General features: G+C 34.0%; 1 protein-coding gene across 4 annotated transcripts in view; it reads left to right on the forward strand.

The window, feature by feature from the left end:
- The window catches only part of LOC132055388 (acid phosphatase 1-like), a 40,024-nt gene extending 14,032 nt beyond the window's left edge, over positions 1–25,992 (forward strand). The window contains exons 1-3 of one of the 4 annotated variants that reach the window (XM_059447185.1): positions 24,808–25,164; positions 25,384–25,596; positions 25,681–25,992. In XM_059447185.1, the coding sequence (XP_059303168.1) occupies positions 24,833–25,164; positions 25,384–25,596; positions 25,681–25,867 (732 nt within the window). In that variant the 5' untranslated portion in view covers positions 24,808–24,832 and the 3' untranslated portion in view covers positions 25,868–25,992. Of the gene's footprint in view, positions 1–13,492; positions 13,703–13,780; positions 14,037–24,807; positions 25,165–25,383; positions 25,597–25,680 lie in introns of those variants that run through there. The other 3 variants (XM_059447184.1, XM_059447187.1, XM_059447186.1) reach the window with 3 other exon arrangements.
- Positions 25,993–27,237: the final 1,245 nt, after the last annotated feature.

Raw genomic sequence — 27,237 nt, forward strand, 5'->3', positions numbered from 1 at the left:
TGTGCAAAAAATTTGCTTGAAACATGTATAATTTGCTTGCATTATGGTTTCTGGAATGGCAAAAAGTTGACTACTATATCTCCTGCTCATAGGAATTAATACCGAGTGTTTGATGATATGTCTGAATCATCTTATTAGGAGTTTTCAGTTGCCACAGGCTTGAAATTCTTTTGGTTTTTCATGAATCGAAAATTGGCAATATTCTTTTGCATTTGAAGTGATCTGTTGCAAGCTATAGTCGTTTTATATGTTAATATCATTAAATATGCTCCTCTTCTAAAAGTCAGTGATTCGTTTACTACAAGAAATTGTCTCCTTTTGCTAAAAAAATTGATGGAGAATGTGGTTCCTCAAATTGTGATCATGGGCTTAATATTGTGATCATGTGTTTTTCCTCATTGTTTGCTTCCCAATCTGGTTGCTAGGGTGAATTCTTAAGTTCCATAAGGTATGATCAAGTAACAGCCTTATGAGTATGATCGAGCAGATCCCACTTGTGGGGCTACATGGGGTATGTTGTTGTCGTCTTTCCTACATTAGAAGATTCATCTAAAATAGTGAGATTCTTTTTCTTTTTATTTTATTTTATTTTGCTCTCATCTGAGTACCCAGGGAAGTAGAACTGCTCAAAATGCATCTTCCCTGATAGATGTAAGTTTCTTCATATCATTCTATTGAACTCAAATGAAAATTAACTTCATAATATATGAGATGTGTGTGTGCATATGTTTTTGCTTTAGGAAGAAATGCAGCAAGAGCTTACTTTGAGCTATATGGAACTCTCAAGGTTTACTTTGTTAAGGATCGAGCACACACGTGATCAAACAGAAACTATTATCTTTTAATTGAAAAGCCTACAAATAATGAATGTAACAGATAAATCCTTCATCATCTTGAGAAGATAAGATTCAACTTTAAGGGTCTAAAGCTTAGAGCTTTATCAATAAGAAGGATTTAGGAGTAGAAGGGCAGTACTTACCACGCTGTTAAATGCTACAGCAAACACACCAGCACGCAACCATCATTATCATTCAGAAGAATGTTCGATTTTCTTTTAAAAGTGTTCCAAGTTATAGACCGATTTTCTTTTAAGAAATTGCACAATTAATTTTTGCTTCCTTACCATCTGTTAATTGGAGATTTTTTACCTAAGTCTTCCATGGATAATAAGTTTTAGCACACCCGCTTATCAGAACAACAAACCAATACAGTTAAAGTTTGAACAATAAGCTTACCATGTAGGTCGACCAAAATCGAATTTATCCCTCCAAAAGCGAGCTTGAATTCCGCAAATTGAACCTGATAATGTTATAATTGAGATGAAATCACTTGGATAAATCTAACTTCCCAAAGATATGCAAATCAAATAAAGTAAACAAAAAAATCAGTGGGGAGTTGAACTTACTCGTGGAACTGTCAAGGAAACTATGGAGATCATGGAGAGGGCCAGTTTGAGGGTCTTAAGGAAACAACCTCTCTACCCCACTAAGGCAGGGGTAAGATCTGCGTACATCCTACCTTCCCCAAACCCCACTTGCGGGATCGCACTGGGTATGTTGTTGTTGATGGGAAGGGCCAGTTAGTCCTAAATTATACATGGACATTAAGTTTAGTGTAAGACAGAGGAATAGGGTTGCGCTGGTGAGAGTTGTGAAATAAGCCTCCCTATAAACAATTACTATATAATATGAAAGAAGAAAACCAGAGTAATTATGGGCCTCCTTCTTTAGTTGCATATTCTCCATTCTCAGTTTTTGTTCATCGCACACTTAAGCCCTAAATAAAGCAGAATTATGTTGTGATTTCATTGTCTAACAAAGAACTTCTCCCGACATTCAAGGAAGCTTCAACTTTGTTGTTATATACCATAATACAACCAACAAAGGGCTGAAGAGAAACACGTCCACAATTATTTCTATAGTATACTCTTCATGCATAAAACACTGATTCTTAAATTTGAACTCAATTGGTAACTTATGATTCTATACACATTCTCTCCTCATGTATAAACCAGGTGAGATCATCTCAAAACACAAAGCATTCAGCAGTTCCCTAAAAATACTAAGACACAATAATGTAAGGTGATTAATTCAAGAGTTGGCTTCACTTTTTAATTATTCAACCTCATAGTCTTACGGTAACTCTTCAGAACTAAAACTGACTATACAACTGAAGTCTCTTTGCCATGGATACATCAACATATTAATAAAATAGTTTAGCTCAACCCATAAAAGCAAGACTCTAAGTGACACCTCATAAAAACTGGAGATCATATACTGCGGGTAGTGATGTATAGTTTGTAATGTGAAAGTGACAATAAATAGTCTAACTATCATAAAAACCAGACTATCATAGTGATGCACCACGACAAAGTATTAGTAAACAACTCCAACAAAAAAAGTGGAGAAAGATGAAAAAATTTCACCAATTTAACCAAAAAAAAGAAGGCCAATTCCAACTGCAACGGGAGCAGTAGAAATATTACAAAGGATGAAGTAAGCTTAAAGTAGCTCTGTATTTGAAATCTAGGAAAAAGTAGCCCTGTCTTGGAAAAATCTGGATGAACTGATAGAAAGAGCTGCTTATGAGTAAGACACGTAGAGCACACGTGTGGGTTGAGATCTATTCTTCAATTAATTTGTTGTAACAGTAAGGGAATGAAATAGTGAATGCAAGACGCTTAAACAGAGTAATTTGAGCTTCGTGGCTAAAGTCCCACAAGAGAACCTGGTTAAAAGAATTCCACAATTGAAACAAGATATATTACTACTTAAAGTTGATACTGCCAAAAATCTTCTACAACTATGACAGTCCAGACAAGTTTCTCCCATTTTTTCCAGTGTTGGTTCTTCAAATATTTTATAAGATAGAAATAATTGATGCACATGTCCCATATAATGTCTTAGATGATTGATTACGTCACAAGTCTTACAATTTCGTTTACTCTGTACATTTTACATTTGGAGTAAGACTTAGAAAATCTTTGTTGCATGTGTTTTGTGGATATGAAAGAAACCAAAGATGTTTTAATGGGAGTTCTATGGCTCTATGTTCCTGTCTTTCTCACTTATATATGGGAGAAGTTCATTCATTCTATGAAAAGATATGATGAAGGATCGGTTCCTTCTTTATAAGATTGTTTTGAATTCGTCTGTCTTTCCTCTAAATTTTGAAATGTATTTCATCACTAAAGTTAGTAATCAAGTGATGATGGTTTTATGAAGTGTTGATCGATTATGCTGGGGAAGATAACAAACTCTACCAAGAATAGAAAGTGAAAGAAAAGAGAAGAGGAAGAAAAAGGGAGCTTGTGAGGAGATTCTTAAAATAAATTTTGCAGATAACAAATACTTGAAGAATCAAGAGAATAGGTAACTTTGCGGTTTTCCCCCTGTGATACTAAATGTTAATACACTATTGTCCCCTTAAACTTAACTATATTGTGTATTGACTATTTACATGTGAATACATTGAGCATAACAGACTTTGGTGTAATCTCTCATTTGAGATGTTACGAGATTGTTGCTTGATTTCTATGCTCTTATTCTTAATGGTGCAGAATACTAAATCCTCTGGCACATTTGCAAGAAAAGCAGTTGACAGGCTGAAAGCAACGTCAACACTTGAAAGCTTTCGATGTATAAGTGGGTTTGTTTAGTTCCCAAGCCTGTGACGTTGTGTGCTTGCTTGCTCCATTTGGTTGCTTTAGTGTTTCTTATGTAGTTTTGATCGTATGAACTCCGTTGCAATACAACATGTTGATGTCTTAAGCATGTAAGTCATTTTTTATCCTGGGAAAAAGACCTCAGGTATTCCAATTGGAGTAGGGATCACTATCATGAAACTTGGATGAGATGGATCAATTTTGTGAATTGTATGTGCCTCTGGAGAAATGCTAAGGCTGGCCAGGTATATGTAAATTTTGATATATGACCCATCTATTCTGGGGGTTTGAACTAAGGTATATGTAATTTTCATATATGGCTCATCTTTTCTGGGTCTGAACTCATGTTTATGCATGACTATTGCAGTTTGCAGGACAAGAATTCTTCTGCTTTCATGTGGAGGTACCTGCTATTACTATTGCTATAGAAGTGCTTTACAGTGAACCTGACCTGTTAAAAGGAAAGTTTCAATACTTTCTTGCGAAACAGTTTATATGTTATGGACATTCAAGCACTTAACGAAGCTGCCCTCTATCTTTTGAGATTCTGTTAAAAGGCTTAAATTTTTTATTTTTCCTTTCCTCTTCTTTCTACAATTGGATATAAATACGTTTTCCTGTGAGAATTATCTCTCAGAAACTCAATAATGTATGTTATTACTCTGTACAATCTATATCTCTTTTGCATGTTGAGTATAATATTCCTAATGTATAATCTAGTTGCTCGACTCTCTGAATATATTTTTTTTCGTTCTTTGCAGTCTGAGCTCTAGGACTGCATACAGTTTGGAGCCACTTAATCATTATGGAAGAACTCCGGCATACAGTAAGGCATTAATCAAGGCCAAAGTGAAAAAGATGATTTTGAATGGTGGTAGATTCTAGAACTGGAGTGATTCCATGTGTTAGGAGAAGACTGCAGGAAACTTAGTTCAGCTTATATACGTCAAATGCAGATTGGAAACCCATTGGTTGCACTCAAGTATAAATGATATTGCAAGAACTGATGCAGCTTGCTAAGCCACAATTGAAGGGTACATCATTAGGTTTGCGTATATTAGTTTCTCTCATAACCACAGGTATACTCCCCTGCAGATTTTTCAAATCTGCTGGCAGCCAAAGTCATGGAGTCTGGTATATTACTATAATATGATGTTGTTTTTGTTTTTTTTTCTTGCACTCAAAAAAGTGTATATGTTCTTGCCTTTTCATCTAAAGAAGCAGAGCAACCTTCACTTCTTCCTTAATCGATAAATGGTATAGATGCGAACAATATATTGTCCGGTAAAAGTTAGTATACTAAGTAAATGAATAACAATTGATTCTAGATAAGAAATTGTACTCTGTTATTCAAGGGCTTGCATTTCTCGAAGCACATGTAGACCTTCGTGTTGGGCCCGTGCATAGCACGGGCAACCATGTCTAGTTTTGCTTATAAGAGGTAGTTTGGCAGAAGCCAAAGAGCATAACGACTTATTGGTGTTACTCACCTCATGCAATCTGGAGACTGACTCATTGGTACTCTTGTCTTGCATTAGAGAGATCTACAAAATCCCATGGAAAGTGGCACCTTTGATTAAGAAGATCCAGAACATCCTTCATGGTATTCATTTATTAATCATTGCTATAGGGAAGCAAATCAAGTTGCGGACAAGCTGGCTGCTTTGAGCTTACCTATCAAAGAGATAAATTATTCTTAACTAGACGCGAATTACCCCTCCAGGTGAGAGGCTTAATGAATATGGATAAATGGAAGATCCCTAACTTTCGAGTTAGGACAAAAAGGCACCACGAATTATCTCATGCTGATATTGTTTAAGTTGTACATTTATGGTCTTTTGTATAGGACTTTAAACAGTTATCAGAGGTGGAATACTCCTTAACTTTCTCTAAACCCCCTTGTAAAGTTCCTCCTAGTACCACTGATTATCCTTTAGTCTTAAATTGTAAAAACATGGGCATGTCCATTGTCTTCTATCTTTTTGGAGAGGTTAGGCTTTACATCACTCTCGCCCATGTATTTTGCTACGTATTATTAACATACGAGGTAGGGGTCATGCCTAACCCCCACCACGAAGGTGGCTTTGAATTAAAAAAAAATATTAAAAAAAAAAGAGCATAACGAAAAAATGCTCTCTAGCTTCTTCCAATATTTAAACACTTTCCTTTATTTCTCTTGTTGTCTTCTTCCGAAATGTAACACCCTGTACCTTTAACTTAAGCTTTGACTATGATCCTAGACTTAGAAAACCAGATAGAGAATGTGGGAAATTGAATTTTTCGCTTCAATTGTCAGATAGGGATTTACGCCCCAGAAGACGGACCGTATTTCAGTATACGGCCCGTCTTTCAAATCGTAAGTTGACATCTAAAACCACTGAGCATTCTGGAAATTGGCTCAGGAAACCTTTATGGTTAAATACGGACCGTATTTTGAAATACGGCCCGTATTTCAAATACGGCCCGTATATGGTGATCGTATTTGGGCAAGAGGTACTGCAGTGTTTCTGTTTTGGAATATGGTTAAATACGGTCCAGGTTTACGGACCGTAAATCATAATACGGATCGTATTTTGGTCCGTATTTCGCCCGTCGCACCAGAAATTATAAATACCTGATTTCAGTTCTAGTTTTTATTTTTACAAGTCTCTAAACCCTAGAACGACCTGTTCCTCTCCTCCATCACCAATAACACCAAGGTAAGTATATTCTAACCATTCCAAGTGAATTCTAGCATGTGTTCTCATAATCTAACAATGAAATCATTATTCTTAACATAGGATTTTCAAGAAAACCCATTTAAAGGACTCAAGACTTAGACTTTGAGATTTTTCTTCCAAGTTCAGATTTTTAATACAATTTTGGAGCATTACCAGGTATGTAGGGTTTCTATCTACGTGTGGGAACATCATTGTTCTTCTTACGCTCTTAATCCATAAAGTATGAATCCTTACAAAAACTAGGGTTTCTATACCATGCTCATAACAACCCTAGGTCCATGTTCATGATTATATTATGTATGAATTGCTATTATTCTATCATTGTGTTCTTAATAACTCCATATGATTATTGAGAATCAGTCCGTAATCCATGAAAACCTATATCTTGTATTCCATGGGTTCTTGCATGCATGTTTTTAACTAAAAATGCTTATTTCATGAATATCCTACATGTCTACAAGTTTTCATGCAACTATATTATATAATTACTTTCATGCCATGATACAAGACACATACATGCTAAATACAAGCTATTTCACGAAACCATGTTTACAAGTTATTTCGTGAAATCATGATTACAAGTCAAGTACAAGTTAATTCACGAAAATCATAGGCTTCTTAGCCAATTATATCATGTTCATGTTTTTGAGAGTTGCACGAATTACCGAGAAGGCTCAGATAGCCTGAAACTACGTTAGCCACCGCAAGATAAGGATCGCTCCGCCCAGTTAGGATGATTCCTTAATTTTCACCGAATGGATCCATCAGGCACGTTAGCACCTTATACCCTGGTAAGGTATGGGGGCTCTGCTGGTCCGGCGAGATACCAGACTCCATGTACCCACGTGGTGATGTCATGTTGTCGGTTTATGAATATATATATGTATCCATACTCATGTTCATGTCCAGGTTTCAGTTTCATTTCTTATCATGTTATCCCACATCCCGTTATTTCATTCGGTTGCTTTACATACCGGTACATTCAACGTCGTCGTCCCCTTTATCGCGGGGGCTTGCATTTCACGATAGAGGTACGGATTTACTGTGACGACGCATACGCTCGATGGACAAACATTCGTATCTTTATCAAAGTGAGCCCCATCTCATTCGGGGTTTAGTCAACTCTTTATTTTATGATTAGCTATGCATCTAAGGTATGCTGGGGGCCTTGTCCCAGCGAGTATGTTTTCCATGTTCAAAATTATGTTAGTGGCTTTATAGACTAGACAAGTCAGTTATGTTATGTCAGACTTTCGGAGTCGTATAGCCATTTTGGCTCATTCATGTTATTTCCGCACTCATGTTTAAACAAGTATTTTGATTAAGTAATATGACTTATTGCGTTTTATAAAGGCTCATCATGCATCCACGGTATATTCCGCTCACGTTATGCCTCATGATTCGACAAACCTTACGTGATTCGCTCGGTCACATGCAGTAAGGCACCGAATGCCATGTTTCGCTCAGGCCATGGTTCGGGGCGTGACACGAAATCTCTTTTCTTTGGGTTGAGTTCTTGTGGTTGAAGAAATCAAAGAATGCAACTTTGATTCTATAGTAGGCATTGTATCCCGTTAACCACTTGCACGGTGTGGGAGAAATTACTATGGGAAAATTTCAGTAATGTACAATTTAGCACACAAAATTACATTTGGGTAGCCATATTTTTAAATTACAAACCTATGACCCAACAAATTATGGTACAACGACTTGTATATACGGATTATACAACAATATACAACTTTATACACCTACGTAGACAATGTATAAACTTTGTATAAAAATGTATAATAACGTATAGAACGTATAAGAGGTGTTTATACACACTTCTACAGTGTTATGTAGTGTTATATAGTGTTTATACAGTGTTAAAAGTGTAACATAATGTATGTGTTTTATACACACTTTACCCTTAAAAAAAACACCAACATTAGAAAGAGATTTGGAAGGAAAAAATAGCATCTTGGAGTTTGATAGGGTAGGGGGGGGGGGAGGGGTGGCTATCTCGGGTAATAACTTTTTTAAAAAAATGGGATGAACACTACAAAATGTAAAAAAAAAAAAAAAAAAAAAAAAAACTATGGCCATTTCGGGTAAATACTTTACCCGAAATGCCATAGAGTGTTATTTCCGCAATTACTATCCTAAAGATAGTTTCCTAGAAGTGCATTGCCTATTCGTTATGTGTTTTCTGTTTAATTCTCTTTCATGAGTTCTCTCTTCAATTAATTTGCTTATTAAATTTGTTTTACACAAAGTTACTACATTGTATCTATTTTGATTATTCTACTGTAGACAAGAAAATTCGCGTTGAGAAAATAATAATCAAGACTGAAAAATATCGCTACAATCGTTGTATTTGATTTCAGAATATGAGTGTTACAATCTCTATGAATCCTCTGATTTGCCTTTTCAATAATAAATTCAAGGCTTTTGAGCTTGATCTTGAACTTGATGGATTTGATCTTGATTTGATCTTGACTTGAGAATATGAGTCTTGATCTTGAACTTATTGGATTCGGGGCTTGAATCTTGATCTTGAATCTTCGTCTTGATCTACGAACTTCTCTGAAATACTTGAATGCTTTTGTTTGTAGAGAAATGCCGGCGTTTGATCCTTTGTGTCTCTCTTACAGGCTTACACATTGAATTTCTATATACATAGATTATGACCTCATATTTATAGTTGTAGGGTGGAAGAGTTGTGATAAGGACAAACCCTTTCTGACCAATCGGAATGAAGTGACATGGCCGTATTTGATTGGGCGGGAATATATCACACACAACTGCGGAAACATCGCTGCGTCATTTTGACATGTGGCGTAGTCTGATTAACTCGTTTGACTTGGCGTGCCGTGCCATTTAACGTGTCACCAATTTGGGCCTCTAGGAAGATGACATCTTGGCTTAACAAAGTGGGCTCGTCATTAGCTAGCCCAATTAAATGGGCTAGCCCAACGTATTTGGACCGTTTTAATTAAATTCATATTTATTAGACTTAAAAATTAACCCAATTATATCAATTCATAATATTTATTTGGACTGATATCTTGAATTTAATATAATCCGAATTTCTCTTGAATTCAAATTCAATACAATTTCGTTATCCACATCTACAACATGGACTTCATAATAGGGCGTCGTGAGGAACTCGGCCCGATCAAAAAAGCCTGGCGGGAAGGGATAGCATAGAGTTGTGAGTTCAATAAATCTTATGATCTAACATCCCGAAGGATACAAAATTCTACTCTTGTATAACTGAGAGAGACGTACGACGTACGTTGCACTCTTTTACTTTATTGTGATTTATTTGATGATAAAATGGAAATTGGAAAACACAAAGGGATCGATATATATGGCGAAATGATTGGGATCCATCCTCACTTAAATCTTAAGGGTAACTTACACAAATGATTACACTTTGGGGTTTGTTTTTTTTTTAGGTATAGCTACACTTTTGCTAATTACATTTCGTAGCTACAGTAACCAGGGGCGGATTTAGTGTGCTATATGGGGATTCTCGGGAACCCCCACATTCTTGCGCGGTTTATGTATTTGTATTGAAAATCTAGTATATATATAAGAAATACGGGTGGGAACCCATTAACAAAGTGTGCTATTAGTTCGGTGGTAGAAAAACAACTTTTTAAGCTTTGTTCCTCTTGGTTAAGGGGTTGAATCCCCTTGGTCACCATGTATCAATTTTTTTATTGTTTAGCTTGAGATGGGTGGGAACCCCCAAACTTCAAATCCTAGATCCGCCTCTGACATTAACGTGTATTCAAATTTGGTTGTATTCCAATTCGATTGTATTTCGCTGTATTCAATTCAAATGTATTCAATTTGGTTGTCTTCATCCGTAACAACTTTACACTATATTCAACTTATTGTATTTAAATTCGGTTGTATTCAAACAACATAAATGCAAAAAAAATAAAAAAATACAGGGATATTCAGTTGTATTCAAATTCATTGTATTCATTTGTATACAAAAAAAAATCTCCTTCAAAATACAAGCGAAAAATACATAAAGAAACACTCTATTTTATGCTAAAAAAATAACTAATACACTCAGATCTGAGATATAAGAAAAAAATACACTCAGATTTGAGATACAAGAAAAAAAATACATTCAGATTTAAGATACAAGAAATAAAATACACTCAGATTTTAAAATACACCGCCGGAAGATTTTTTCACCATGATAGCAACGCGTGAGTTCGGTAAGGATACTAACGAAATCATTTATTTCTATGTATTCGTGCACAAAAACAAATACATACGAAGCAACGATAATGATAAATACTCGGATTTGAGAAATACATTGATACGAGCAAATACCTCGGATACGACAGCGCCTTGATCGATGAAAGGTACTGGAAGATATGGCAAGTGGTGGTTTGTGAGAGTTATGATTTTGTGATGGTGTCCTAAGGTGATGGCTTGTTAAACGGGTGGAGGTGGTTGTTAGTCTTTTGAACTGGAGGTTGTTGAGAGTGGTGGTGGAGTTGACTAGTGATGGATTGAGGTGGCAGGTATTGGTATTGATCACTGATAATGGAGTCATGGAGATGATTATAGGGGTATCTGATGGTAGATGTGTGGTTATGAAGTAATACTTGACGGTGAAGGTTGGTGGTTAATGTTGGAGATATAGGTGGTTAAGGTGGGTAGCAATGGCAGTTTTGCGATAGTAGCCAGCGGTGTGGGTTTCCTTCGACTCCTCGCGGGGATGTCAATGGCGCCGGATCCGAGAGCTGGTGGGTTTCGGGAGCTTCGGTCGATTTCGTGGTGCCACGGCGGCGGGTAAGTTAGAGGGAAGAAGCATCTCAAAGCTAGCCCTAAGATTCTCAGTCAAGAATAAAAATAATAAAAATAGATATATAATGTATCTATGATAGGTAATTCGAATACAATGTTTAGCTACTAGATGTAAGTAAAATAAAGTGTATCTATTAAATATAAATATCTCTTATATGTTCTCTACACAATGTTCCAGATCTTAATCAGAGGTTTTCGATACTACCGACCCTCAGAAGTAGAGAATATTTGAGTAGGAATTATTTTACCTTTTTTAGTTTACTTATTGACGTGAATCTGGGTTAATTATGTAAGTGAGTTTCAAATAACAAATATCTAAAGCAAAACAAACAGTCGCTCTACCTCCCAAGGTAGGGGTAAGGTTTGCGTACACTCACCCTCTCCGGACATCACTTTATGGGATTTCACTGAGTATGTTATTGTTGTATATTTTAATAAAATACATTAGTCGTGAGGATAAAAACAATGAAAAAAAGGGAGTAGGTACGTGAGTGAGTCCAAGTGGATGGCTCGTTGTGGAGGGACTAAAGTTCATGATAATACTAGGTTTACCATGAGCAAAGGTACCCGACGGTAAAAAAAAATACCTGCACTTAGTATTTAGGGATTCCTAATTTATATCAAATCAGACAATTTAATTTTAACAGTTAAAAGTTATGAATACATATTCAGTGATAACGTGCGAATGAAAGATAACATGTCTTGCATACATGACTTAGTGCAAATATTGGGTGCGGATAATTTCTTTTCCCAAGGCGACTGTCTTGAGAGGAAAATATCTTTAGTTTGTATGCCAAATTGGAAGAACATGATTTATAGTTTCTTCAATCACACATTTTTTCTTCAATGGTTACAATGTGAGCATTGGCACAAATTGCCTTTCTTGAGGCACTATTTAAACTGTTTCTCACGTTAATCTGGTAGGCTAATTAGTAGTAATTTGTATATAACAATTCATTCAACTAGTAGTTTTAAAATTGAAGTTTGGGCCAATGAACTAATCAGAACAAAATTTAAAAACTCAAAGAGTGGCCTCAAGGTGCTGGTCCATGAATTATATAGACGTTGTGTTGGTTGGTCCATGTTTGGCCCACGTTCCCATACAAGGAGTAGGAACCACATACATAGGAGTCCAAGCCAAAATAGGGCGTTATCGAGGGGCCTGGTTGTCCCTATCAGTCAGTAATTCAGTATATGTATTGGTCCAAGTTTTGTCGTCTCAATAAATGAAAGTCAGTGATGTATCACCTAACACAATATTTACGCCTAACTTTAGTATGCTTATAATATCAAAACTATTTAACGAGTTCCGCATAAATCATTTAAACTTCCAAAAGAATATCTAATTAAGCGTAGAAGTAAAAATATGAATTTTTGAATACTGAAAAATGTCATTAAAAATAGGAAGAACGGTACCAAACAAAAGTTTTAAGATAGTGTAATTTTTGTCTTTGGGTAGTAGCTTTTGTCGCAACCACCAATAATTCATTTCTCGACGACCATGATAAATATAAGTAATTTTAAGAAGAAAGGCCGTTATGGGAATCCATCAATCATTTACTACGATAGTACATGGAATAAACGTGTTAGTAATTCACTGACCTATCATGAGATGATAAGCGTTCAGTTCAAACTTTATATAAAGGACCAAAGTACACATCAAAGCTATACATTTCTAAGTAGAATAACAAACATATATATCAACAACATGATTGTCATTATCTTCCTCTTCCTTACAGTCATCATAGCAGCTGTGGTTGCAGCCACAACTGCTCCTCAAATCAACTGCCAGAGCTGGCGTCTGGCAGTTGAGACCAACAACATCCGTGACTGGAAAACTGTGCCCGCTCAATGCAAAAGTTATGTCAGCGAGTACATGACGAGTCAGCAATATCACGATGACTGCAATGTCGTGGTCAACGCTGCTATTGAGTATGCCAAGACCCTTAACGTTTCCAAAGAAGGCAAGGACCTTTGGGTTTTTAATATTGATGAAACCACCCTCTCTAATGTTCCTTACTACACCCGTCCTGAGGTTGGCTTTGGGTAAGCCTTTCAAGTAAACTTCCTATGTAGTTTAATTGAATCAGCTTAGTTGAAAAATTAAACCGCCCTCTAGCTAGCATAGTGACAGAGTGGTACCAAAATTATTTTACGTCACACAATTCCAAAGGTGGCATTTTCGTACTTTAAATAGAATCTCCACTCTGCCACTAACTTTATACATGCATATAATAAAACTCAAGTGCTTGACTAATCAAGTGTGTATATATATAATTTTGGTCAGGGCAACAAAATCCAACATGTTGAAGTTTGAATCGTGGATTAAAGAAGGAAAATCACCAGCAATTCCAAGCGCTCTTGTTCTATATAAAACGTTGTTGGATTTAGGTATTAAACCAATATTTATCACAGACACAAAAGAAGAATTCAGAGAAGTGAGAATGGCCAACCTAAAGAAAGCTGGCTACCATTCATGGTTCAAATTCATCTGCAAGTAAGATTAATGTTGCAGACATATCTTGATTTTAGGTGCTATATAACTATTAATTATCAACGTTGTGGTTGTGTGCAGGGGAAAAACGATAGTTCGGTGTATTCAGAACATTCAGGTAACTGGAAAACTCAAAAGAGGGCTGAATTGGTGAAAGCTGGATACAGACTTGTTGGCAATTTAGGAGGTTGGGATGATATTATTATAGACTTCTTGTTGCGTACTTTCAAAATGCCGAATCCCATGTACTACTTTTAAGTGCCGAAATCAATTACGAAATAAGGCTTTCTGAAACGTTTCAGAACGCCATAATATTAATGTCAATTGATGATTAATTAGTTCACGTTTCGCATTTGTTGCTTATGCTTTCCTACTATCTACTGGTGAGGTCAAATTAAATCCTTTTTACTATTTTCAGTTTCCAAGATGTGGTATTAATTGTTAAAACGAAAATCAGGTATCCTAAATTTGTTAGATAAATAGGAGTAGCAAATTCACTCGGCATCGGACTTCATAATAGGACATGTAAGGAACCTCTGATCAAAAGCATAAAGTCTAAGGATATTTGAAAACTGATTTACTTAAACTTTTCATTTCATTCAAAATGATATGTATCTATAGTCATGAAAATATTAGGTCATCTCTAAGATCATAAGTTCTAAGGGTAAAATATGTATAAGCCGAATATTAGATTCTTTCGTAGATTTCGTTTTAAGATAAAAACTACCATATAAAATGAAACGGTATAAGTAATTTATTAATTTGATGATAAATTACTTTGATGATAAGAAAGCGAAAACATTATGAATTATGGTTATCATATTTTAATAAAATGTAATTAGTAATCGCGAGGATATAACAACGAAAGGGACCGGTTCCCTTATGGCCAGCTCAAAATGAAGACGTGAACTGAAGGCATAATTAAAACTGATAATCAAAGATCTTTTACAGCTTGGAGTATCTAATATTATTATTTATTAACATTATCAATAGTCTGGAAACGAGACAGAACCTGATTTCTGTTTTTATTTTTTTATTTTTAATGGCCCACTCACTTTCCAAATGATTAATAGTGGCTGCTCGCCTGCTCCCTTACTGATGGGTTGGTTCGAATTTTTTAAACATTAAATCAAATTAATTATGTTAGATTTTTAAATTTATATACCAAATTAAACCAATAAAATTTGAGTTTTTCAATAGGATTTTTCCCATTTTTTGAATTTTTTTCAGAATAGTCTTGATACAAAACATATACTCTCTCTCTATTTCAATTTATGTAACTTATTTCCTTTTAGTCCATCTATAAAATGAATGACCTCTTTCCTAATTTGGAAACAAATTCACTTTATGAAATGATTTACAGCCACACAAATATTCAAGACTTATTTTGAACCACAAATTTCAAAACTTCTTCTTTCTCTTTCTTAATTGTCGCTTTGGTCGAATGGGTTCGTTCACATAAATTGAAACGGAGGGAGTAACTTTTACTTCAAATATTTCTTTAGTCAAGTAGATACAAGCTGGTATGTAATTAAGGTGTTTAGTAAGAAAATAACACAAAATGTGAGAAGAGTGATGACATCAAGGCGGACACCTTATAGGAAGGGGTGTCATCACACGGCTTCGTTAAATTTTTTAATATATATGGATATTATTCTGGAATAAAAAAGAATAATTATAGATATTAAAAATGACACCAGTTAGCGCACAAGGCTCTATGGCTTGCTGGTTAAGTGGCTCGCTGAGTAAGCATTCAGCCTGCGTTCGAATCCCCTTAGTAGCACGTACTTTTTAACCATTTTCTAAGTTTTTCTTAAGTACCTATATTTCTTAAAAAAAAATACAAGCCCTTGAGACTGTAACCCCCTCCACCATTGCTGCTTACGATCAAACAAAAGTCATTCTTCTTTACAATTCGTTCGTTTTTTCACTTCTTTAGATGTCGACACAGCTTATGAAAATTCCTGCGTACGCCACTGGATGACATTAATAAGGCATAAAGAAAATGACCATAATCTAAAAATACTAAGTCATGCTAAAATAAGAACGGCTAATAAGATTAATTAATTACATGACAAGAAAAAAACTTAAGTTATGTATTTTCACTCTCTAAACCAATTATGCAAAACTAAAGAATGGATATCCAACATTATTGGCATTCGCGGTGGTAAATTGAATTCTCTTTTGTAAGTATTAGTGTTGAGTTGGTTTTGTTTAATTTTTATATGAGTTATTAACATCCTTAGGATATAAACTTATTGACATTCAAATTCTAAGTTCTTGAATAATATGATAATAGATAAAAAAAAAGAAAAAAAAATTTAAGAAATATTTATAAATTACATTACAAATAAATATTTTTATGTATAAAATATTTTTAAAAATTGAATACAAGTAATGTCGGGTTGATTTGGTTCTGTTTGACTTTTTTTGCCTAAAACCAAACCAAACCAAACCAATTATGGTCGGATTTCTTTTTCAACACCAAACCAAGTCAAAACAATCCATTAGTCGGGTTTTTTTTCTCGATTTGACTCGGTTTATTGGTTTGGTGCGGTTTGTCGGTTTACTTTGTACACCCCTACTCAGAACTAATGATTTATCGAGTAGGCTTACCACGAGCTAAGTTATTTAAAGGTAAAATCTTACACGCATCTAATACATATTGATACCAACTGAAATAAGTTAACTCGAATAGTTAAATTTAGAGCAAAAAATACACATGGTTCAGTAATAAATGTATGAATGCAAATATTAACTTGGTATAAACATCGAGGACAAATGATTTTTTGTATTATTTGACTGTCTCTAGAGTAGAACCTATTTAGTTTATATGCCAATTGGAAGAACATGATTTAGAGCTGACTGAGTCACACATATACTAATCTTGAATTGTTACAACGGGGATATATGAACAAATGGCCTTCATTTGGGAAGAAACAAGAATAACCAAATGCGTACGATAAGGTAACAATGGAAGAATACCTAAGTCAAACTTCCCACACTATTTGAACCAAGAGAAACACAATAAATACTAGCACAAACGGAAATCCAAAAGAAATACACTAACAATAAAATAGCAAAGCGAAGCAAAAATAAATCGAATGGAAGAGAGACCAAATTTACGTGCAGAAACCCTTCAAGCCAAGAGGAATGATCCATCGTGGGACCTCCACAAAAGCTCCACTATAAACAACAAGAGTTACAACAATGTTCTCCAAATACTACAACAACAAAGCCAAGCACTCCCGATATCAATACATAAAAGATAAGACCAAAACTGGCCAAGTAAGGAGAGAAATCACTCCAAAAAACGAAAGCCCACTGTCAGTATTCGAAAACCGGAGTCGCAGCACAAATCCGATCTTCACCGTTGAAATCGAAGAACCATGTATGTTGAGAACCCTCAATTCAAATTTCAGCACGATCCAACAGTTAACGAATCGGGAAACGCAATTTAAAGTGGACTGCCGTAGCAGAAATTACGGACGAAAATCGTAACTTTCTCTCTCACGTTTTTCTCTCTCGTATATCGCTTATGAACCACTTGTGTTATCGAAATAAGCACCTAAATTGATCCTATATATAGAGGAAATTTAGGTCAAAATTGGCTCCGGTCCAAATTGGATTGGGTTTTATTAATCCAATTCCACATAGGAAGGAAAATCAAAAAACCTAATTGGGTTTATTAATCCAATTCAAATAGGAAGGGAAAACCCAAAAACCTAACACTTTCTTGAGCCAATATTTAAATTCGATCCCTCATTCATCTAGCCAGCTAAATTTATTCGTAAAAGAAAAATTCCTCAAATTGTTTTAAAGGTGAAATTTAGCCCACTGATTTAAGCGAGACAGAATTTACAGAGTGGCCGAAACAAAGACTTCGAGATTGTCCTTTCAATATGAGTTCATCCACTCTCAGCTGAAGTTATAATTCTTTTTTTTTTTTTTTTTTTTTATATTCTAAGATTGGCCATAGCATTCCTGGTTGCAATATATACTTTTGAAGGGCCAATATGCACCATATGCCCTAAATTCAGTTGTTACAAGTTTGGCCAATATGCACTGCATGCATGCCCTCATCTTGTTTTATTGCTTCAAGCTTACTTTCATCAGGAAAGTGAAAATGTTACAAGTTTGAGTAGGACCCTGTATATTACTCTCTTTTCTATTTTTCTGTTCTTGATATCCTAGAGAATGATCTTAGTTGTAGTGTGGAAAAAAAAAAAGATTGTACTTGAACAAGAGTATTTGTAAGTTAAAATTGTACTGGACATAAATGTCACTAGGAAAAAAAAATTAGTAAAATTTTCTGAGTGAAAGCCATTATTTCATTTGAAATACTCTTCAAACCAGTTTTTCAATTTTAATTTTGTTTTATTTCAAGTTGAAATAAAATAATTGATAGACTAACTGATAAGACAAACATTAATTTACAAGTAATATTTTACATTAGTAAAGTTATAGAGCATTGGATGCGAAAATAGTGTGTCAGAAATCGTTGATCAAAAGCAGAAAGCTATGGGATAGCATCAGGCAGAAGTGGAAGTAGAGTAAACGGTACGAGTTGGATAGAATTCATTAGCTTTGGTTCAAATTTTATTTTTATTTACAACATTATTAATATGTATAAATTACTATTAATTTAGCACTAATAAGAATACGTATAAAATTCATAAACTTCAAATTCTAAACTCATCTTATAATATTAGGATAAGGATTTCTTCTCGCATTTCTCAGACACTGATGAGATTTTGTTTTTAATATTTATAAAAGTTGAATAACATTAATTTTGGACAAGCCTAAAAAAGAAAACAATGCTGTGGATAAGAATAATTGATGTGGTTAGCAAACGCTCCATGGGATTTCATTACTCTGATTAATTGGTGTTGCGAGAGCTCAGTTATGTGACGAAAAAATGGAAAAAGCAAAACCATTAAGAAAACAAAATTGTGCTAATTTAATTAGTATATTTTAAAATGCAATGATTAAAGATGAGATTAAAAAAAGGAAATAAAGTAGGTACGGCATGTCAAGGAGTCCAAGCCAAAAAGGGGCGTTGTCGAGGGGCAGGGGCTGGTCCATATTATCAATAAAAAAGATAGAAAACAAGAAATTACTTGGATTTTAGAATCTATCCATTGGCTGTGGACAGGACTAAATGATTAATGGTCCACGTTTTGTCGTATAAATGGTGACAAATAAAATATTTTCTCGTGGACTCCACATCAATCATTCCAACTCCTAAAAGAGGGTAAACGTAAGGATCTATAATTTACTCACAATCTCATTGATTGATCTCAACACAATCTATCGATGATCTTCATAATTTTCACACAAAATATAGGTAATAACATTGCAAAACGTATTTTGATTACAAACTATAAAAAATATTCCAATATTATTTTGACTACAAATCATATTTAGACATAAATTAATGAAACTAACAAGTATAACCGTGACCAATTTTGATTTCATATTCCAACTTTGAATTAGTCTTTCGACTCTCACGAGTCACAACACTCGAATTTGAGAAACTCAAACAAATGTCGGTGTTTGCCGTGCAAGCGTGTCAATAATAATGCATTTTCAACAATGATATGTCGTCTTATATAGAAATCCGTAGAGTTTAAGTGTGCGATTGGAAAAAATGGAGTCCGTTGCATTTTCAGATCCTTAACGTGTGTTCTATTTTGTGATATACACCCTATTCAATTTTTTTTTAATTTTTTTTTTTAATGATTTGTTGCCTAACCTCTTCAATTTCTTACAAAACAATAAAACTAAAAAATTTATATCTTTTTCATGAGGGAAAAATGAGTATACAAATAAAATAAAAAAATTATATCTTGTTCACAACTAAAGCATGTCATGCTAGTGGGACAATCCATCAATATGCATAACGCAGGAGCGTCAATGAAATGGGTTAAAATTCCATCTTTTTAAATTTTTGGTTTTGTAATGTTGTCAAGATTACAACAAGGTTCCCAGCATAACTAGAAGCAGTGGAGGTCTGCATTCAGAAAATCATAGAGCACCATGACAGTAATAACATAATTAACATAAACCCTGATATAAGGAACTATAGCAGAACAGTTAACACTAAACAGAATGTCTGATTCTTCTTATAATGTTGAAACAATCTTCCTACGCCATATGAAATTAGCAAATGAAAATTGCGGGCAACAAAAATTGAAAGGTTCAGATATCACTTATAGAACAAACAGAATCTCAAACACACACCCAGAAAAAAAATAAGTGAGGGTAGCTGATAAGAAGTAACCTGTTCGATTTCTTATTTATTGATTTGCCCAAAATTGTGTAGTTACTGCAAATGCCCTTTGTTTTAAGCTAGAAGGGAACGAGACAAAATCTTTTTGTTTGAGCTCTCTTTTAATTTTATTTATTTATGTCATTTTTTTCCTTTCCTCTTATTGGTATATACCCATTTTGCCCTCATGAAAAAGATATAAAAATAGTAGTTTTATCGTTTTGCAAGAAATTGAAGAGGTTAGGATAGGGTGCAAATCGCAAAATAGAACACACGTTAAGGGTGCAAAATGCAACGGACTCGAAAAAATGGGACTAGTATGATTGTTATGTGTATTTTTCTTATGAACAAGGGAAAACCTTGATTTTATGTGCATTGAAAATGAAGGAGATCATCTCCATCCGTCCAGTTCCTCCATTGCCCCTTTAAAATTATGACATGTGTCCTTTTATTAATCTAATTGTTCAGATTTGTTTGGTTAATTAAAAGAGTTTAACCGTGGTAGACATTTCTCTCTTTTCTTCATATCAATTTTCTTCCGTCCTGGGTTCTTTGAAAGCCCTCTTTCATCTATTTTGCTTGATTATTCTAGATTTATATAGTAAAATTTTCTATATCTATTTGCGACGAAAACTGAGTCAAAGAGAAGATGAAGAGAAAGATCAGAAGGCATTCTTCAACACGCGGAGAAGGAGGGGAGCAGCAATGAGGAAAGTAGAGAAATGGAGAATGAAATATTTCTTCAAGTTGATGATTATTCTGCAAAAAATTGGGAGAAAAGAAAGGATTTATTTATGGCAAGTGAGGACAGAAATGTTTTCCATGATTAGACTCTTTTAATTAACCAAATAAATTTGAACCATTGGTTTAATAAAAGGACACATGTCATAATTTTAAAGGGGAAATGGAGGAATTTGGACGGACCCCTACAGGAGAGGAGCCAAGTCCTCTTATAAGGTTACAAAAAAAGCTATACATGGTAAATACAATTACAGCAGATTATAGGGTAACTATATGCAACAGATTCTATGCTAATTATATGCAATATTCTACAGTCCTCCTAATCAATCAACCATAATTAAAGCTATACATGGAAGGTATATATTGTAATTGATGATGATTAACAATTCTAAACAGAGAATTTGAAATTTGAAAATTTAGTTTCAGTACTATATCAAGCGATTTAACGATTTTTACTAACAAAAATTTATCCTCTTTAAAATGAAATTCATCTTCAATCAAATATTATCCAATCGCTTGCGAATCATATTTGACGTAGTTCAGTACTTCAGTTGTTCCCTTGTTTTTCATAATGACGTGTTTAGCATATTCTCTACGGAATTTCGATTGAATTATATTAAAGTACAGACATTGTTAATTACATTAAAGAAAAAGGAGAATAGAAAACGTAAATTTTAGGTGGTGGTCCAAGTTACTCATTTGTGTCTCAGATAAAATTGAAAGTCACTAAACTCTTACTCGGTATACTTTTTGTGAGCCAATGGTTTCAGTTTATCTCATCGATAAAGGTTAAGAGTTTACTTTATCGCTTTAGCAATTGATTGAGCATATAAATAATTTTTAAGACAAATATATAATATAACTGATTGTAAGTTGTTGTAATTTTATATTATTAAACTATGCACTGCATGGACTGTTAGCTTCTATACACTGTATGGAAAAGTTAAAGCTATTGCCTTTATCCCACATTCTCCCCACTCTCGCTTAGCTGCATCGTAAAGTTTCGAGTATATGAATTTAAGTTGTATATACTGAGATAATTAAAATATTATTTTACACCGTCAATGAACTTTAATATAAAATAAGCTAATTACTAGTTTTACTTTATTACCAATTAATGCATATTAAAGAATTTACCCCCAACTACCTAATAAGTAGCCAGATATATAGCCTTTGCGATCGAATTGATATCCAATATACAAAAGCTTAACCCAAATCACCTTTTCATTATCTTTTCAGGGGGAAAGTAAAAAAGAAAAAGAAACTGAAAAACAAAATAAAAGACCTCGTCCAAACATATCTTCTATAAGAAGATGTAATTAATGACAGGTGAATTCCGGAAAAGAAAATGTTGATTAGATAAAAACTTATGCTTAAATCAACTATATAGATGCATACCATATATTTGAATATAGATTTTCTGGCACTTACTAATGTTTCTACTTTAGTAAATCACTTAATCACATAACCTGAATCCCTCTAAATTTACATAAAAGTATTTTAAAAAGTTGAACTGGCTGTGATTCACTTTTTGGTGCATACTTGAGAAAATTACATGAACTTCAAGAATTCAGGACCAGATAATAAGAACAATGATACCAAAACAAAATTGTGAAAATGACATAGGGTTAAGCCTGTCAACCGGCCCAGTTGGACCGGTTCAAATCATAACCGGATTCTGCTAAACGAATCGGAGCTAGGTTTACCGATGCATTTTTTACCTATCCGCCAATTTTAAATTTTTAGAACCAAAAACTCCGGTAAAACTAAGCAGAATCGTCAAAAACAATTTTTTTTAAATAGATCAGTTGGCTGACTGGGTTAGATCGTTAGAATCTGGCCCATTTTTGAAAACGGTTGCCAACGGCTCCAAACGCCCTCGGCTTCTAACCCCCCTGCAAACTTTTTTTTACACTTTAAACCATCCCTCACCCCTATATAACCCCTTCATTTTCAATTTAATCCACACCACAATTTACTCTTCTTTCTTCTAATTATAATACTTTAACAATTAGCCACTTTAAATTCTTCTCAATTAAATATTATAAACTTTTATTGTAGTTCAATTATTAATTTTGCAATTATAAAAGAATTGTTGGTGGAGTTAGTGATTTTCAACAATCAAAATAGCTCAAAGCTTTGGCGGATTTGCAATTCAGCTTTTACTTTGGTGGAAATTATTAGGTAATTTTGATACGCTTACGTTCTAACTCTATCTTTATTTTTCGCTATTTTATTTCGCAATTTAATTCTAACAATTTAATTTGTTGCAATTTATTTTCTTGTGATTTATTTGAGTGTGATTTAAATTAATTCTATTTAATAATGTGGAAGAGATTCAGCCGTCGTGCTGGTAGTAGTGGTATTTTTAAGGGTGGGTTTAATGAGGAAATATTTGTGAACGAAACACCTAATTTAGGTATTGATATTGATGAAAATAATCCACTTTTAGATCAAGAGGTAATGCAACAACACTTTACCGGCACTTTTAATGAAATTGATGAATAGTAAATTTCACAAATTGACGAAACCCCAATTTCACAAGATTGAAATCATCTTAACATACCCTACTGAAAATCCAATTAAACATCAATAATCAGTTATAAAAAATAAATTTAAAGAAAAACCCCAATTTAATTTAGTTCATATCCAAATTGAAAACTAATTCGATAATCTGACCCACATAAAAAAACCTCAACTTTCAACAAAATCAACCACTTTCACACGTATAAAAAATTACAAAACTTACAGATCTTAATTAAACATAAATCAAAGGATCGTAAAAAAATTTAAAAGAATCAATTAGGATAAATTTCACAAGAATCAATTAGGATAATTAGGATAAATGGTCACAAGAATGACCATTTATCCTAATTGATTCTTTTAAATGATTTCAATCTTGTGAAATTGGGGTTTTCAATTTGTGAAATTTACTATTCAATTATGTGAAATTGGTGTTCTTGTTTGGGGAAACAGTGTGCTAATTCCAACTGTGACTGCTAAATTGTTTTTAATGAAAAAATAGGGTTTTGTCAAGTTATTTTCTAAGTCTCAGCCTCCATTTCTTTTAGGAAAGTATGTGGAACAATTAGAGGTTTTTAATAATTTCATCATGCCTGGAAAATTATTTTGGAAAGAAGTGTACTAATTCAGCTACAGATGCCTAACTTAATGTTGTATGAAAATTTGTGCTTTTTTGCTTATAAAGGAACGTATACCAGCCGTCGATTTTGAAACATACTCAAATGGATGGCTTTGGTTGACCAACTGTATTTGTTCCACCCAAGAAACAGTCATTTGTTAATGATGCTATCAAGCTGTTCATGTCCTATCTTTCGCTCTATTGTTAAGAGTTCTCCTGATAACCAAATTCTGTTGAAAGAATATAGAAATATTTTGTTGGCTCATTCACGCACAAATTTCGTGCGTGAAAGGCCAAACTCTTACTTTTCCAGGTTTAAACGCTTTCACATACTGTGTAGTGCGTGAAAACTTCTTATGTTTTTTTTTTTTTTTTGTGTTAGTTTGGTTCAATTTTTTTTTTGTCCTACAAAAGTCGCGGATTCCTTCGATACACTGTATGGAAAAGTTAAGCTATTGCCTTTAACCCACATTATCGGAAAGTTTCGAGTATATGAATTAAGTTGTATATACTGAGATAATTAAAATATTATTTTGCACCATCAATGAATTTTAATATAAAATAGGCTAATTACTAATTTAACTATATTACCAATTAATGCATATTAAAGTATTTACCTCTAACTACCTAATAAGTAGCCAGATTATATAGCCTTTGCGATCGAACTTCAAGAATCCAGGACCAGACAATAAGAACAACGATACCAAAACAAAATTTGTAAGATGGGGTGCTTTTGATCTTTGGGCTACAGATTTTTTGTCAGGACTCATCAGAGCAACCACCAATAATTCGTTTCTCAATAATTTACTAGGGATAGTAGTAAAAGGATTTAAAAAATTAGAGGAATGGCACGTTGGATATTGAAGTGCTAGTAATTCACTAACCTATCATAACATGCATAAGGGGTCGGTCCAAACTCTATATAAAGGACCAAAAACACATGAAATTTATGTAGTACATTTCTAAATAAAATAACAACATGAAGATCATTCTCTTCCTTCTCCTTATAATAGCCACAGGAGCAGCCGCAGCTGCTCCTGACCAAGTCAACTGTTTGAGTTGGCATCTGGCGGTTGAAACTGACAATATCCGTGACTGGGAAACTGTGCCCCCTCAATGCAAAAGCTACGTGAGTGCATACATGACGGGCCAGCAATATCGCGACGACTGCAACGTCGTGGTTAACACCGCCATTGAGTACGCCAAGACCCTTAATGTTTCCAAAGAAGGCAAGGACCTTTGGGTCTTTAATGTTGACGAAGTCACTCTCTCTAATGTTCCTTATTTTTCTCGACCCACGGTCGGCTTTGGGTACGTAAGGCTTTTTGAGCACATGCAACTCTTTTTTAGTTTCATTTTGTTGAAAAATTATACTGATCTCTATTATGGTGGCAAAGTGGAACAAAAATTATTCTACGTCACAAGTTTAAATTTCAAATTCGAATTTGGGCTCTAGATACTAACTTATTATACATATAAAACTCAAATGTTTCACTAATAAAGTGTGCATATGTACACAATTTTGGTCAGGGCAAGAAAATCCAACGTTGGTAAGAAGTATGAGTCGTGGATTAAAGAAGGAAAATCACCAGCAGTGCCGGGCGTTCTCAATCTGTACAAAACTTTGTTGGATTTGGGTATTAAACCAATATTTATCACAGACACAGAGGAAGAATTTAGACAAGTGAGAATGACCAACCTAAAGAAAGCTGGCTACAATTCATGGTTCAAATTCATTTGCAAGTAAGATTTCATCAATTTTGGTTAGGCGAATGGATATGATATTAATATTAGTTAATTAATTAATGTGTGTGTGCATGGATGCAGGGGGAAAAATGATACATATTCAAGAGGATATTCAGAATATTACGATACTAACTGGAAAAGTAAGAAAAGGGCTGCGTTGGTGAAAAGTGGATATAGACTTGTTGGCAACTTAGGAGGGTGGTGGGATATTTATGGTGACTTCTTGTTGCGCACTTTCAAAATGCCGAATCCTATGTACTACTTCTAAGTGCTGAAACTAATTATCTAGCCATTTCTAAATAAGGCTCTCTGGAATGTATTTCAGAATGCCATGTTTGATATTAATGTTAAGCAATTCACGTTCCGCATTTGTTGCTTATAGATCCTCTTTTCTCTATATTTCGTTTGCAAGATTTGGCAATACCGGAGGAAGAAAAAAAAAAAAAAAAAAAAAAGAACTGCGTTAACCTAAAATTGTAAGATAAATAACAAATTTTCTCGGATGTTAACAATAGTTTAAGAATTATCGAAAAGGCCCAGTCCAACACGGATAGCCTTCTAGACTTTCTTTAATGGCAACGACTAATGACTATTTAATGCCAACGACTAACGACTAATTAACCAGGAAGATAATACTATGTTTTAATTGGAGAAATCAGTCAAACATGCAAGCTGATTGGATGCACTGCTTTACCGCAACCATAGAATATTCTTGGTTTTCACGGATACATTAATTTAATATTTCAAATTCACAAACTTATTCATGATTTTTTTTGTAATAATGTTTTAAGTCTTTTAATATACTTAATATATAAATACGACATGATTCTTTAAAAATCGTAACTAATATCCACTGACAGTGGAAATTTTTTTTTTTCACACAATCTGGTAATTTTAAAGCCTATTATAGGTAAGTTTTAAATATTTTTATTTTCTGAAAATTTAAGTTATAAATAAGGAATAAGGTAACTCGGACTCTAATTTGTTTAACTAAATGAACTCGTTTACCAAAAATACAAAGGATTCTAGTCTTCTACATATTCATCATCGTTGACCAGTTTACATGTTCTGTTTCTTGGATACCATTGAAAAATTTCATCATACATTATTACATTATCGAAGCAGTCACCATTATTGATTTTAAGAGTAACAAACTCTTCCTAAACAGCTAATCTAACATACGAAAATTATTTGCAGCAATTCTTCATTCCGACGACAAGTCGAAGTAAAAGAGATTCTTTCATGCCTTTTCTAGAATTAATTGTTAGAAATTATATGATCAACTGGATAGTTTTTTTTTTTCATTTTTTTTTTGGGGTCTGGAGCTAGATTAGCTATTAAAATTGCATCCCAACTCTTAGGGCGAGTTTGGATCAAGTTTGTGTTATACCAAATTACCAACGATGGATTTTTATTTTTTTTAATAATAATTGATAATAGCTGCCAAATCATGTGCTTCATGGTTCTAAGGAATGGATATATCTCTGAAATTTTTTGACGAGCCTAGAAAGATGATATCAAGCAACAGATGCAGAGCTTAGGGAAGAAAGGGAAATGGGAAACAATAATATCGTAATAATTATATGGGAGAGAGAATGGGGGACTGAGGAGGTGAGTGTTTTTGTAAAAAAAAAAAAA

The sequence above is a fragment of the Lycium ferocissimum genome, chromosome 5 (genome assembly GCF_029784015.1).
Source record: "Lycium ferocissimum isolate CSIRO_LF1 chromosome 5, AGI_CSIRO_Lferr_CH_V1, whole genome shotgun sequence".
Taxonomy (NCBI): Eukaryota; Viridiplantae; Streptophyta; class Magnoliopsida; order Solanales; family Solanaceae; genus Lycium; species Lycium ferocissimum.